The following is a 14,267-nucleotide window of genomic DNA, read 5'->3' as shown; positions in this document are numbered from 1 at the left end:
GTTTATTTTGACCAAACCAGAGTTGGTGATTGTTGGAACAGTGGAAAGACTAAACAGCACTGTTCTGGTGAGTTTTATTTTGTTTCTCTCAAGTCTGAATGAAGCGTTAGAAGCAATAAATCATCTGTAATTATAGACTAAATGATTAATTAATAAATCATCAAAATAATCAGCAGCTTCATCCATGATGAAAATAATCATTAGTTGTAGTCCTAACACACAGATCAGCACAAGGCTCCACTGTTCCCGGAGTTTCTATCTTTCTAACAACCAGTTTCAGTTTTAGACCTTCAGAATGAGCACTCTTTTCCAAATTTGAATGAATTAAATTTGAATTTCGAATGAGCTTTTTCAGGTAATTCTGGTTTAGGGTAAAGGGTTAGGCAGAGGTAAGAAATGTCTTTTTGCAGAAGTGAGTCGTGCTACAGTAGTAAATTTGACAAGGGTGACTGAGTGAGTGAGAGTAAGTAGAGGCCAGTCCTGCCTGCTGCTCCTGTCACGGTTTTCAGTGATAAAAGCCAGACAACCTCCAGTACCAGGCAGCCTGAACTACAAGGTGTCATGAGAGAGACAGACTGCCCCCCTTTACTGCTTCACTTGAGCCTAAGTTGAAGGGGCTGGATTAGTGCCAGATAACACACACAAACATGACAGAAGAATGTGGAGCATTTTTGATTGTTCTCAGTATATGTGAGACATATTCAAAGTTTTATTTGCGGTCAGTTAATTTCTAACTGTAGCCTCTGTCCCAGTTAAAAAAAAGGGACTCAAACACTCTCTCTCTCACCTACAGCTAACAACAAAAAGTCAACACTTTTAGGTTGCAAACCTGTTTTTCCAGGATCTGTCTCTGTGTCATCGTCAAGAGGAGGAGGTGGAGGTGGAGGTGGTAAATCTGTCTCCTTGTCATCAGTCCCCTCAGCAGCAGATGTCCCCTCTCCTCCTGCTGTTGCTCCACCTGCTGTGGACGATCTGCTTATGGCAACTGTTGTGTCTGCTGATGATGGAGCTGTGTCGGACGTGGAGGAAGGTGCTGGGGGGTCGGGGCTGGGGTGATGGCCCTCAGGGTGACTAGTGGCCACCATCTTGTCCTGGCTCTGATCCGTGCTGCTGGGGTGTAAAGGAGGTGGAGGTGCAGGGGGTAGGCGGTCAGCCTCGGGGATGTCATCACCGCTGTCATCAAAGTCAAAGGCTTCCCCCTCATCTTCATCTGCAAAGGGGACGCTGTCTGCCAACACTGGAAACAGAGATAGGGTTCAGAGAGATAGAGTGCTGGATTACATTAGCTATCCAGAGAATGACAGATAAAAGAGCTGGACAGTATGACGACATACACACCATGAGATAACAAATATTTGTCAACCAGTTAAGATTTTGTTATATTATTTCTACTGAGGTACAGTAGCTACCCTTTTAGTATATCTGGTTATATAACAAAAACAAATATTACCATATATTCATTTCATCCATAAACAGTACAGAAAATGTACAATATCCAGATTAGTGTTGTCCCGATGCTGGAATTTCTAATTTCGATACAATATCTTGTTAAGTATTGATATTCAATACATTTTTCAATACCTCTGGGAAATGCTGAGGGCATAAAATCTTAGGATTTTCACAAAAAGGTAAATATAACAAGGCTTTAACATGACATTGTATATTGAACTGATAGCCAGAATATGTAGCTTGTACCTTAGTATCAATACTGTGAAAAATGTATATCAAAAGCATTTCAAATATTCATTGTTGACATTTATCAATATATTTTTGACAACACTAATCGAGATATACACTGCCGTCATGACTTAAATAGTAAAAGAGAAGATTGGATACAATGAAATACATGCGATGGAAAGTCAATTGAAAACTATGTGAAAGAGTGTGATTGTTGTAGTAACTTCGGGTGTTTTCACACCTACAGTTCATTTGTCTGGCCCAAATCAGTTGATGAGTTTCACAAAGAGAAAAAGCCAAGCAAACCAAAATGCATCACTACAAACCGTGTGAGAACTTTCACTCTGAATACTGATCAAATGTGTCAGGAGAAGGAAAATTAATACTGGAAGAGGGTCCTGTGTTCTGGGCCAGTGCATATTTATGTGACAGAAATATCACTATGCAATTTAAAACGGCAGTTGCTTCACACTTCATACTTTGCAAAGAAAACGTGCTGCCTTGAGACGACTGATCAGGATAAATGAGGCAATACTGATCAAGTACAATGACAGGCTAACCGTCACCGTGTTAAACCAAAGAACCATATACCTCATACGCAGGGAGTACACCTGGTAGCTGGTTCTGATCCAAGTCGGATCACGTTCCCCCTGCAAACAAACTGCTCCAGAGTTTGTTTGGGACCGGAACAAGACCACCTCTCAAACATGGTGGTACAACAAGGCGGCCTCTGTGGAAGAGGACCCCCACCCTCTGCTAATATTAACAGCTCATCACTCATATAAACACAACAATTCTAACTCTCAAGTGATTATACACTAATGAAAACATACCGATGAATATTATATTCCATTTCTGTAAATTTTCTGCTAATAACTTCTGAAACGACCTGTTTGTCACCTGCACCAGTAAAGTATGTAGGTAACCCTTTGTATGAAAAAGACAATTTAAATAAGCTTATACCAATAACTCTGGGATGACAGACAGGATCATCATACCATACTATATGCTTTTAGGGATTTGGCTAAACTTAAGTTAAACTTAGGTAGGATTAAAGTCAATAATCATATCATGCCTCACAAAGAATACTTTAAAGAACACTAACAGACACACTGTGGGTGGCAGTTTTAGTCCTTGAACTGTTAAAGTTAAAGGACTGAGCCACATACAGACTTATAATTAAGGGTGGGGTCTACTGCAGCGGTATGTTTTCTTACAGAATTTTTTACAGCAAGGATCTGCACCAAAACAGCACATAAGCTGCTCTACTTTATAGCAAAAACAAACTGGGGCAGAGCTACAAGTTATAGTTAGTGTTCAAAGGCTTCACGTTCACATTGGAGCAGTATTGACTTGGCAGCAGACAGGAAGGGAACAACAAATGTCTTTCCAGTTTCCACACTGCAATTAGGCCAGCAGGAAAGAGAGTTGCTACTCCCTCCAGTGACTAGTACAGCCGGAGTTTTGCATTATTTCTGATCTGATGAAGAGAGTGTCAGCCTGAGTCAGTGAAGCTCACTTAAGAGCAAGAGAGAGGGTATAAGGATTAGGAATTCACGAGCTCAACTTTCATCAGCTGGCTTCATGTTTTGGCCTGAAGAGCTGAATGTGGAGAGGCAGTATTTTAGGTTTCATTCAGTGGAGTACAAAATTTTACCTGAATCAATGTTGTGGAAAATATTAGGTAATCATTCAAACAGGGTTCACAGAAGGATACACTGACTCAAAACCACAGAGTCTGAATGAAAGGAACTCCCATTCCCACTATTCAGCTCTGCTTTTCCAACAGAGAGCCTACATTTAGCAGGTCTCTTTAACTTCTTAGAATGATATTCTATCTTTGTCACTGATTTGCTCGGAAGCATACCACAAATTCCTTGTGAGCACTTTCATCAGTAGTCACAGCTTGATTGTATTACCTTACAGTCTAAAGTCTTGCTCTCATATCCTGACTTTGCTCCCAAAGAAAACACAAAATGCCAAGTTTGCATGAGTTCATTTCCAGCACAAACTGATCAGATGTCGCCCACAGTAACAGATGCCGAAATAGCTCAGTTGGGAGAGCGTTAGACTGAAGATCTAAAGGTCCCTGGTTCGATCCCGGGTTTCGGCATTTTGACCTCTCCCTTCCCCCCAGCCACGTCTCAGATACAGATAAAAATCTGTGTAAATCCTCCATAAAGCCTTCCTATAACACCCCGGCTACACTATATCCCTTTTACAAGTACCAATATCCGTAATTCAACGTTTTTCCTGCTGGACTCAACTTAACGATTTCTGTGGCCACTTCACGTTTAGCTGATAAGGTTATTCTTTACACACACTTGTCATGAAAAGAGCCACGTTCGCTGTTGCAACATGCTGTGTGTGTTATGCCTCCAGGCTTGAGCGGTCTGCTGATAGTGAGTGACCAAGTAAATCTTAACTCAGAGAAACTCTGTGGCAAACCCAATAACTTTGAAGTCCCCTCACAGCAATGTACACAGTACTAAATCACCAGTACGATTCCCTAAGGCTTTGACAGGTAGTCGTTTCACCCTGTAGTCAGTGTGTGTGAGAATGGTCTGTGACTAATGTTCCAGGTCAAAACCGTGACCCTGTGTCCATCTGCACCCATGACTTCAGCTGCATGAGATGAGAGGCACAAAAAGCAAACCTGGAAACAGAGATATTATCTGTCTTTTTCCATCTGTGCAATAATGAACGGTGTGGGACACAGAGATAAGGCACGGCTAGCCGGCTAATAGTTAGAAGTACCACAGGCTGTGGCCTGTACATTCATATGCCAGCAACTGTCCCAATATGCACTCTGATCCTCCCTCTGTGGTGTCAATGTGAAACATCTGACTGTGTCAGAATAGAACAGGACCTGGTTTGATTGGATTTGGCCAGATGACAAGTCACGACTGGCTTTTCAATAGTACATCTGCAACGATGTGTAGATGAGACCATTGATAGTTGGCTGTATGAGTAATCACGCCTGCAGCTGAATTATTGAGACCTTGCTGGAAGCTGACCTTACTTTACAGTGCAAGCACACATTTGTACACACACCGAAGAAGTCATGGGAGGATTTTCCAGCCCTAAACTGCAGTCATACACTAAACCTAAAAAGTAGACTAACAGATAGTTTTATGATAGATTTTTGTGGCTGATGCCAATACCAATATTAGGGAGTAAAAATTATTACAATATTGATATATTGGTCAGGCTCTGCTAAAAAGTATCTTCTCTTTGGAGGATTCTCTCATCTGCCTACTACTGTGTAAAGTACAAGATAATGGAGACATACTGTACACATGCAAGTGTGTGTGCGCACACTTACACACATCCCATTGCTGAGGTGTCCATTGTCAATTCATAATCACAATATGGATTCTGTTCTGCGGGCCACATCTCCACTCTGCTACATAATGGTCAGCTCAAGTGAGTCACCGGGTTACAATCCGCTCCAGCATCGCCCTGGCAACAAAGCAAGTGACTGGCCAGCTGGAGATGAAGCATTTCTCTGGCCTGTCTATCCCTGGAGGCTGTGTGTTTGTGCGCGCATGTATATATGTGTGTGTGTGTGTGCTGCTGCAGCAGTATTCAGCCTAATACTGAGGCACATTGTCTGGTATTCACAGCAGCGCAGCACATTTTACCCTCCTTACTCCCTCGCTTCTCTGCCCACACACTCCACAGCAGTGAAGAAGCAGAACAGAGGAATCTGTGCTGTTTGCTCACTCTGTCTAGCTTCACCAGCCCTCCAGGAAGTGGGCTGACCACGAGATGACCCAGAGAGGCAAGCAGGTGATACAACTGGTCTAACTCTGTAACATTTCTCTAAAAACTGAATACCAAATAAATATGTGACCAGACTGTCAACACAAAGGGGTCTGGAGTTTAGCCCAGCAGCACTTCAAAGTCTCCTAGCAGCTCTCTGTTCAACTTGGGGCTGAAACTATGATAATATCAATGTAGATTAATCTGCTGATTATTTTGTCATTCAATCTATTCATCAGATGTTCTAGAAAATTTCAGAAAACAGTGGAAAATGTCCAACAAAATATCATCAAATTTCTAGCTTAGTTTGACTGTTTGACCAACAGCCTACCTTAACTTTTTCTGTTCACATTACTCAACTCAAAAGGTATGACCTGTACGAGGATCTAACCCACAGGGTGTTATTAGCACCCTGCTCTAACCAACTGAGCTAACCGGCCAATGTTAGCCAGCCCTCTTCAATCATGTCACCAAAATAGCTCTGTGCATGGCATGTGTGAGTGTCAAAGCTCTGTTGACTTTACTTTCAGGAGGAGGGGGAGGAAAGTCTTCCACATCCATTCTTGCTGCTCTTCTCCTGCAGAATCTCTTCAGTCAGCAGCACAAAGGGGTCAACTACGCCGACAGAGAGTCCTACAGGGAAAACACAAACGTCATAAAAAGGCAAAACAGACGGCTTGATAGACACAGTATTTCCACATGAATTTAGCACTGAAGAATGTTTCCGTAGATCACGAGTCAGAGACTTGTGGCTCGGTTCGGCTCATGTTAGCCAGTGAGTCAGTCCCTGAAAGCCCAATCACGCTTGTTATTATTCTCAATGTTACTCAATCACAGCAGCACTTTGTCAGCAGAGGAGCATGGCTGTGTTGTGGTCACGGTCTGGTACGTTTTGTGTCAACATCAGAATCTGAACCAAAGCTAATTCAGACAAATGAATGGGTGAATGAAAACAAAAGAAGCTCTTATGGCGCTCCTGGGGACTGTTGACACTACTGCATGTTTAAGTGTACACAGCACTCTCATATGCTAATTGTGGGCGTGTATAATGTCATGCCTATAAACAGGCTTGCTCAGCATTATTGTGATTGATAGGCCATACCCTGTGGAGTAACCATCATGAAAAGAAAAGTGGTGGAGTTTCTGTAGCTAAAACAAAGATATTCAAATCAGGGTTACGTTCAGATTTAAACTTTTGTTTGTTGTGGTAATTCTGGTACTAATCGATTTAAAGTGAGTTAATAGTAAACATGCATCCCTTCCCATTAGTTTACTCAGCTGTGGCCTTATCAAAATGAGCAAATTTACTAGAGGTCTTTAATAAACCTCTTTCCCACAAGTACAGTAGTTACAGTCATCTGGTATTATCGGCCAATACTGGCATAACACAGCGCTATCAGTTTATATGTGATATGTTTCAAAATGAAACTTTTTTAACAGAACATAATCTTTTAAAATTTATTTATTCTTTATATTAATTCAACTTTATATATTAAACTTGAATTAAGTTGCATATACACTTACACCAAGCTTATATAGTATTAGATATAGGATTAAATATAAGCCTACCAAAAATGCTGCCTATGAAATAAATAATAAAATAAACAAACTGTCAAAATATAATAATAATAAAAAAAAACATTTTTCGTATTGGCATACATCCGACAACATGTACACCGATACAGAGCGATACAGCTGTGATGTGCCAATGCTGAACAATAATATCTGATGACTAATATGTGGTAGTATTTATGTTATGTTATTTATAATGATTAACAACAGAAGTGAAGGTAAACCATTGCAGTGCCATGATGTAATTTTGGTCAACGAAGTTTATTGTTAAATTGTAAAATATTCTGTCTCTATTAAGCTACACGTCTTTGTGGTTGATAAGCACACGTGAGGGATCATTGCAATATCAATTAATATATCAATATCAGAACTGATTTTTACTCCCTGATACCATTTCCAGCATCTGCCTCAAAAGTCCAGTACTGGTCAGGCCTTATTACCTTTGCACATTTTCTTCAAAATAGGACATCAAATATCAAATGTAAATCAGACACCTAAACATATCTAAAGGCAACAGCTACAGAAGTATTTGTTCAAGTGCTGGAAAATCTATTCTCATGCTCAATTATCAAAAAGGTTACATTATGCCCCAGGCTGTGAAAAACTGTGAAAGTAAACCAAAACCCAAGAATGTTATCAAGTCTCTATAGGTTTCCTCAGGTGGCAAAATTCTACTAATAGAATGACTTGAAATAAAATCACCTACAGTATGTATGAGCATTTAGGGAGTAGAGGTCAATGTCATATTTTGACTAAACAGTAACCACAATTTTGGCCCAGGGAAATGTCATTAGCATGCTGAGGCAGGAGAGACCTTTGGACCTGCATGGGCATGAGACTCATTGCATTCCTCAGCAACGCAGCCTTTGTTTGCAGATGTACAATTCGTATCCAGAGGTGACAGTTTCTGTCAAAGGCGTCCTCTAGAAAAAAAAGTGCTGCTATTTCCAGACTTCTTCAGCTCGCTAGTATCCACAAGAACAGATGACAGATTCATGACATCACGCTGAAGCATAAAGCCGCTATTGTTGTGGTATGCGTGCCCCATATTACATCCATGCAATCTCTGTAGTCCAGCCACAACACAAGTTCACAACTAGTCTACTTCTGACTAAGACTAGCCTACACCACAGTGTTGCAGCAAACAAGATCCAAAGGATAACTCATTCTGAGTCTCAAAGCTTGTTTTGTCTACAAATAATGTGAAATCCTCTGCTTCTTTGTCCTCCACCCTATTCACTGGGCACAAGGCCAGAACAGTGGATGTGAACACACAGGGCCAGTGTCTGCTCAATACAGTGCAGCTGACAGATAGCAGTAACAGGCAGGTAGAGTATGCATAGCCTGAGGAGAAACAACCTACACAATAGAGGAGAATCCGAAGGTACATAAGAGTGGCAGCTACAATACCATATAGTATGACTGACAATGAGGCCCTCTGTAGTTTATATACTGCACAGCCTAAAAACAAGTTGTACGATACACATGGTTGTAAAGTGACTGGCACATATTGGAGCCACAACTAACAGCATAGCCCTGACAGGAGGCTTGAGAGGTGACTCATCTCTCCCTTCAAATGCATTGTTGGACAGCAGGAAAAGGAAGGAAGGGAGGGGAGGAGAAGTAAAATATTCAGGTGCTCTTCTTGACACAGAGGCACTGAAGAGAGAAATCACATGGTAAAAGTGGAAAAAAAAAGCCTTTTCTTTTTTTGAGTAAACAATTTTTCCATTGTTAATATGCATTAAAGAACCCCTGTGTAGGATTAAGTTGCATCTGGCAGTGAGGAGGTAGACTGCAACCCCTCTTTCAAGTGTAGCAGAAACAACAGTGGCTGCAAAATAGAGCTGCACGTTATGGTAAAAAAAAAAAAAGAAATCTTATTATAACTAGTTTCATATGATTCGTGATCATTTTTGCATCAAATGTTTCATTTTCACTGAAAAAAACATGGCATTTGTTGGGGTTTTCTTACATCTGTAGAACAAGATTTGTACACCAGGGCATCTCTGTAGCACAAGAGTATTTCTTAATAGGATGGCAAATTTTTGTGCATTTTCCTTAACCAATAGCCTGGCTGAACAATCAATTAATCACCAATAATTATTACAATACAAAACGTGTGTCTTTTTCCCATTTTAAGTTTTATTTAAATAATTCTAGCACATTAGTTATGTGAAACATTAATTCTACTGTAGAAACATGGCTTCCTCTGTCAAAGAGGACCTGCCTCTTCTGTAGATATAAAGGGCTCATTCTAAGGTAATGAAAACTATTATTTTCAGGTGACTAATGAAAACATACTTGTAATTTATATATTCGTTTAAATGTTAAACACTGGACATTTAAGACAGCATGATGGCTCTGTGTTCGAGTTCCTTGTCTCACATTAAGTCGAGAGGCAAAGACAGCCTTTCTCACTCCTGCTTTGAAACCAGTCTGCAGATTCCTCCAATCCTCCTCTCTCCTATAATTATTCTGGTTTTCATTTTTTTTTTAAACCTGCTTCTTGAAGAAAACTAAATGCACCTTTCCACAAATTACATCCTGCATGGCCTGTGGTGTGGTGTGACTTCAAATGTGGTGTGCACCATACAAGCACCTGGCTCACCCCATGGAGATGACCAACTCAACAAAAGCACTCCCTACATCTGTCAGCAACCTGTCTATACTGCAGCACTGTAAACAGTTACACATTCACACTGTTCAACAAAAGCAGGCAGGTGAGTAGGTGTAGCTTATAAATCCTTACCAAGAAGACAACAAAATATACATTATAACCAATTTATAATCACTTCACAAAGCTGCTTAGTGTTTAATTAGGCTAAAAGGTGCTGTAATCTGAGAGCAATGATTGAGGACAGAGCGGAAGACACCAGGGAAGTAAAATCAGCCATACAGCTGATGACAGACTCAGCTGAGCATGTCATTACACGCTGGGAAGGCTGAGTTGTGCTGTGCAGACAGGAAAACAGTCATCTGGTCTGCTGGTGTAATGCAGACAATTTGCTCACCTGCGTATTCTAATGGCTCATGTTAAAGAGCAGACAATGACAGGGATAATAAACATGTTGACAATATGTATACCTACCCATACATACTGTCAACATAATCCACAGAGTGGAGGATAAATCGCAACATACTACTTTAGAGCCTGCTGTAGATTAAATGTACAATATGTCAAGTATTGCTGCTGGGAGACTTTCTTACATTAAAACAAAAACAAAGTAACTTAGTTTGATGACATCTGAATGAGTGTGGGATCATGGGAGGTGTTTTCTTTATTGCAGAACAAAATCTGACATGACATAGCAGAAAGTTTTTTCACGTCACTTCCTTCCTCCCTCTCTGACATATCCGACAAATCCTTTGTTTACAGGGAGGTTATGGCAAATAAGCAGCTAACAAGGAAACACACTGTTACAGTGAATAATTACAGATTTCTCTTTTGACCACTGTTGGAATCATTTGGAATAACATAAGTACACAAATCAGTTATATACCATATGGTACATTTAAATATATAACATGTTTTTATTTTATGCAGAAATGTTAATCATTATAGCTTTAACCCTAAATTAACTACATTTCGCAAGTTTTGTTTGTCCCATCTCACACTATGAAAATTGTATTAGCTTGTTATTATTTATTCAATTATAATATCACTTAATTTTAAAGGTCCAGGGTGTAAGATTTGCAGGGATTTACTGACAGAAAATGACAGAAATTGAATATAATATATCTAGTTATATTTTAAGGAGTCTGCAATCACTGGAAAATAAAAATCATTGTGTTTTGTTACCTTAGAATGTGCTGTTTATATCTAAAGAGGGCACAGGTCCTCTTTCATGGAAGCCGCTATGTTGCACCACCTTGTTTCTAAAGTGGCAGTGGTGAGTGAGTTTCACGGCCACCGTAGTTTCTCCTACACACTTGGAAGGAGAGAGTGAGACGAGGTGATTGCAATCAACAAACTCACTGCTAGATGCCACTATATCACACTTACTGGCCCTTTAAATCAAGGATGAGCTGAGCAAGCACACATGCTCGTCTTCCTATAAATTCATAATAATGCACAAATGACACTTCATCTAAAAAGATAAGAGAGACTTGCAGACATAGAGAGGCTGCAGTAACTGCAAAGAAAATAAAAACTTCTCTCCATACTTTTAATCATATGTTTCTTGCAGATTCCCTAGAGTTTCAAACCTGGATTTTGAAAAACACTGACCTTTTTCCAAATTTTCCCGATTTGTGCCATACTCCTTTCCCATCACTTATGGCTACTAGAGATCAGTCAAAAATGAACAGTGTGTGTATCTGAAAGCTATTCTGCAGCAAACACCCAGATTTTGTGAGGGGTTTTGATTCTTCTGTAGGGTTTTCTGGAGCGCACTTAATGACAAGTGGCATTCCACACACGGGCTGAAAGTCATAAACAAAAGCCTGGAGGAGAGGGTGGTATGGGAGAGACACAGAGAGAGAGACTTGTAGTCTGTTGTGAGTGTCTGTCTTTGGCTGTGCAGCTCTTTGGTTGAATGTTTTATTGAGCAGTGTGTCCCAATCTTCTCCTCCTGCCAGGATTACAGTAATCAGGCTTTGACTGAAAAACAGCACATCCCAGGCCTAAAAAGAGTGGACGGACGGGCCTAACAAAGTACTGTAATGTATTTGTGAGGGAGTTCAGTGGAGGACAGGACGGCACCATGCAGAATACTAAAGAGGAAAAAGGTAACGATTTCTAGCCTAATCACAATCAGCATTAAAGAGCTGAAAAATAATAGCAGTTACAATTGCCTTCTACTGATGGTTTGTGTAGTTCATGTGTCATAAGGGAAGAATAGTTTCTCCATTACATAATTATAAATTGCTTGTGTTGTACAACACACTCTTAACAACTGAGCAAACCGGCTTTGTGAACAACGTGGTGATGAGATGATGTATATCCACAGGTTTGTGCCAGGTAGCACAGCCTGTTCCCTAAACGTCAAATCAAAAGTACTGTAGCTCATGCAGGATCAACCTTGCAACCTTCACAGTATCACAGTATCTGGGCCAACCAGCCTCGACAACAAACCACACTTCAACAACCACCCTAACCTCAAAAGGGGTGGGGAAGCTTACAAACAGGCACAAGATAGCTGACTATCAATAGTGAGAAATCCTGACTCCTGGCAAGAAATTGTTGATTAGATCAGCAAAAGACAAATTGGAAACATGCATCGACACATCGATCACAGCTAAACAAGCAATTGTCCTCATAATCTCATTTCTCCTTTGTTTCTGTGGTAGTGTCCTCATGCACGGCAGAGTTTTTACACATACACCACCCAATCCCCAACACAGTGTAACATAACCTACCCTCAACACAACCAGAAGACCAGAAGATGTTCTGGTATTCCCCATCAGCTACCAATTATAATTACTGGCCTAACGGGTGTGGATTACAGTGAATGAACATCAATAATCAAGCCTGCAGGGCTGCAGTACTTTTAGTGTCAGAGGTGTGATCTATTGGAAATGTGAGGGACAACGAGCTTGAGCTATGGTTGTGGCTGTGTTCCCCGGCTGCAACATGTTAACTCTACCAAACTAGTGTGCAAGAGATTGCAATGTGACTGGTTCTACATGCAGCAGATTCATATTTTTGATTTCCCATGACAATCAAGGGATATTTAAGGAAGGATAGATTAAGGAATGGTTTGGATAAAAATAACTTTACTTCACAGGAGAAGTTAAAATCCTAGGCTTGACCCAAGCTTCCACCTCGTCGTCCTCCTAACACAGACTTTGTCGCTCTTCATATTACCTTCTTCCTTTGTGTACCAATTATTTTAGCCCAAACTTCATCAAGCATTTATGTTCTTAACCCTAACCAAGTAGTTTTGTGCCTGAGAAGCTCCATTCTTATCATGTTCTCAACACTGTGTTCTCCAAAATAGACTTAGCTCACAAGCTCTGAAACTATGTTTCTAAGCATAATGTGGTAAATGCTAAGCTGTCATCCGCTACATAACAGTATGTAGTAAAACCACTATGATGCATGGTCATTCAACATTATAATACCGCATTACAGACATATTTACATTACAACCTTAATCTTTGGTTTTGTTTTTTTTTTTTTACATTGGCCTCAACTTGGAAGCATATTCTGTTTTCAGTTAAAGAGACAAAATACAAGGCCCTACAGCACTGGACAAAATGAAAGACTCGGACTGTAAAATCTTTGAAACGTGGTGTCCATTTGAAAACAGAGGAAACCGCAGCCTTGGCTGTCACTCCTAACTGGTCCCCACCCTCCCAATGAGCCACGCCAAAGCTGTGAGAGCTCCAGAAGAACACTATCTAGTGTATGGTGAGCAGTGGATAAGCGATTGCTTCAAAGAGCTTTTCCTGACAGGCTGGATTTATGCTCTGAATGCATTTTAATATGAATGGAGCTACTGAGTCTGACAACAATCAGCGGCCACAGGAAAACCGCAATGTACTCTTGATTGTTAGAGTGGCAGTCATTGCACTGACTTCAAAGGATGGAGACACTTTCTGAGGCCAAGGTTGCCACTGACCCCTGACTGTACTCAGCTGTCATCTGTAGCTCAATTCATAGAGCATCGCACTAGCAAGAGCTGTGTTTAAAATGAAAGCATCTTGGTGATTTGGTGGGTATATGATGTCTACCATGTAACATATAATGGCAACATATGGTCCAATTCTGTCTGAGGACTTTTCTTTTGTGTCAAAACCCTGATTAACATGAATATGCCATAAAAATAAACTTACAAACTGTATACAACATATCAGAGGCATAGACTCACAAGATTTGGCCTTGAGACAGTCTCGACTTGACAAAATAACAAAAGACTTGCAACTCAACTTGAACCTTAACGCCAATGGCCAATGTTATTTAGAAAGTACCAAGAATAATTTATTTTCCCTTAATTTCCTGAATTAAGTAATTAACTAACGCCCAGATCTATTTCCTTTGAACCAATCCAGCAAAAACAACACAGTGCAGTGCAGATGGAATGGTATGAAAATTTCACATCACCATTATAGTGACCAAATTTAACACAGTAATCAGTGCTACTGTGGTATTGTTTGTTGTCGAAAATGCTGAAAATGTCATTCTCCCTCTCTGTCTGCATTCATTTGACCAACTTTTATATTGAAAACCTCTCAATGATTTGAAATGGCATCACGTCCTTTGTGATGTCACTGTTTTCACCGACTCAAAACAAATCCATGTTGCTGCT

The 14,267-nt window shown here is 40.3% G+C and overlaps 1 protein-coding gene and 1 non-coding gene across 3 annotated transcripts in view; one reads left to right on the top strand and one right to left on the bottom strand.

The window, feature by feature from the left end:
* Positions 1-14,267, bottom strand: part of arhgef10 (Rho guanine nucleotide exchange factor (GEF) 10) — a 60,825-nt gene that overhangs the window by 44,160 nt on the left and 2,398 nt on the right. For both annotated transcript variants that reach the window (XM_084741973.1, XM_084741974.1), the window contains exons 2-3: positions 5,967-6,075; positions 830-1,237 (exon numbers count right to left, since the gene is read on the bottom strand). In XM_084741973.1, the coding sequence (XP_084598099.1) occupies positions 830-1,237; positions 5,967-6,003 (445 nt within the window). In that variant the 5' untranslated portion in view covers positions 6,004-6,075. The remainder of the gene's footprint in view (positions 1-829; positions 1,238-5,966; positions 6,076-14,267) is intronic.
* On the top strand, positions 3,718-3,790 carry trnaf-gaa (transfer RNA phenylalanine (anticodon GAA)). Its single transcript has one exon. It is a non-coding gene; the product is annotated as a tRNA-Phe (tRNA).

The sequence above is a fragment of the Lutjanus erythropterus genome, chromosome 18 (assembly GCF_056507025.1).
Source record: "Lutjanus erythropterus isolate fLutEry1 chromosome 18, fLutEry1.hap2, whole genome shotgun sequence".
Taxonomy (NCBI): domain Eukaryota; kingdom Metazoa; phylum Chordata; class Actinopteri; order Lutjaniformes; family Lutjanidae; genus Lutjanus; species Lutjanus erythropterus.
The sequence above is the reverse complement of the archived record's forward strand: the minus strand, read 5'-3'. Positions and strand labels throughout refer to the sequence as shown.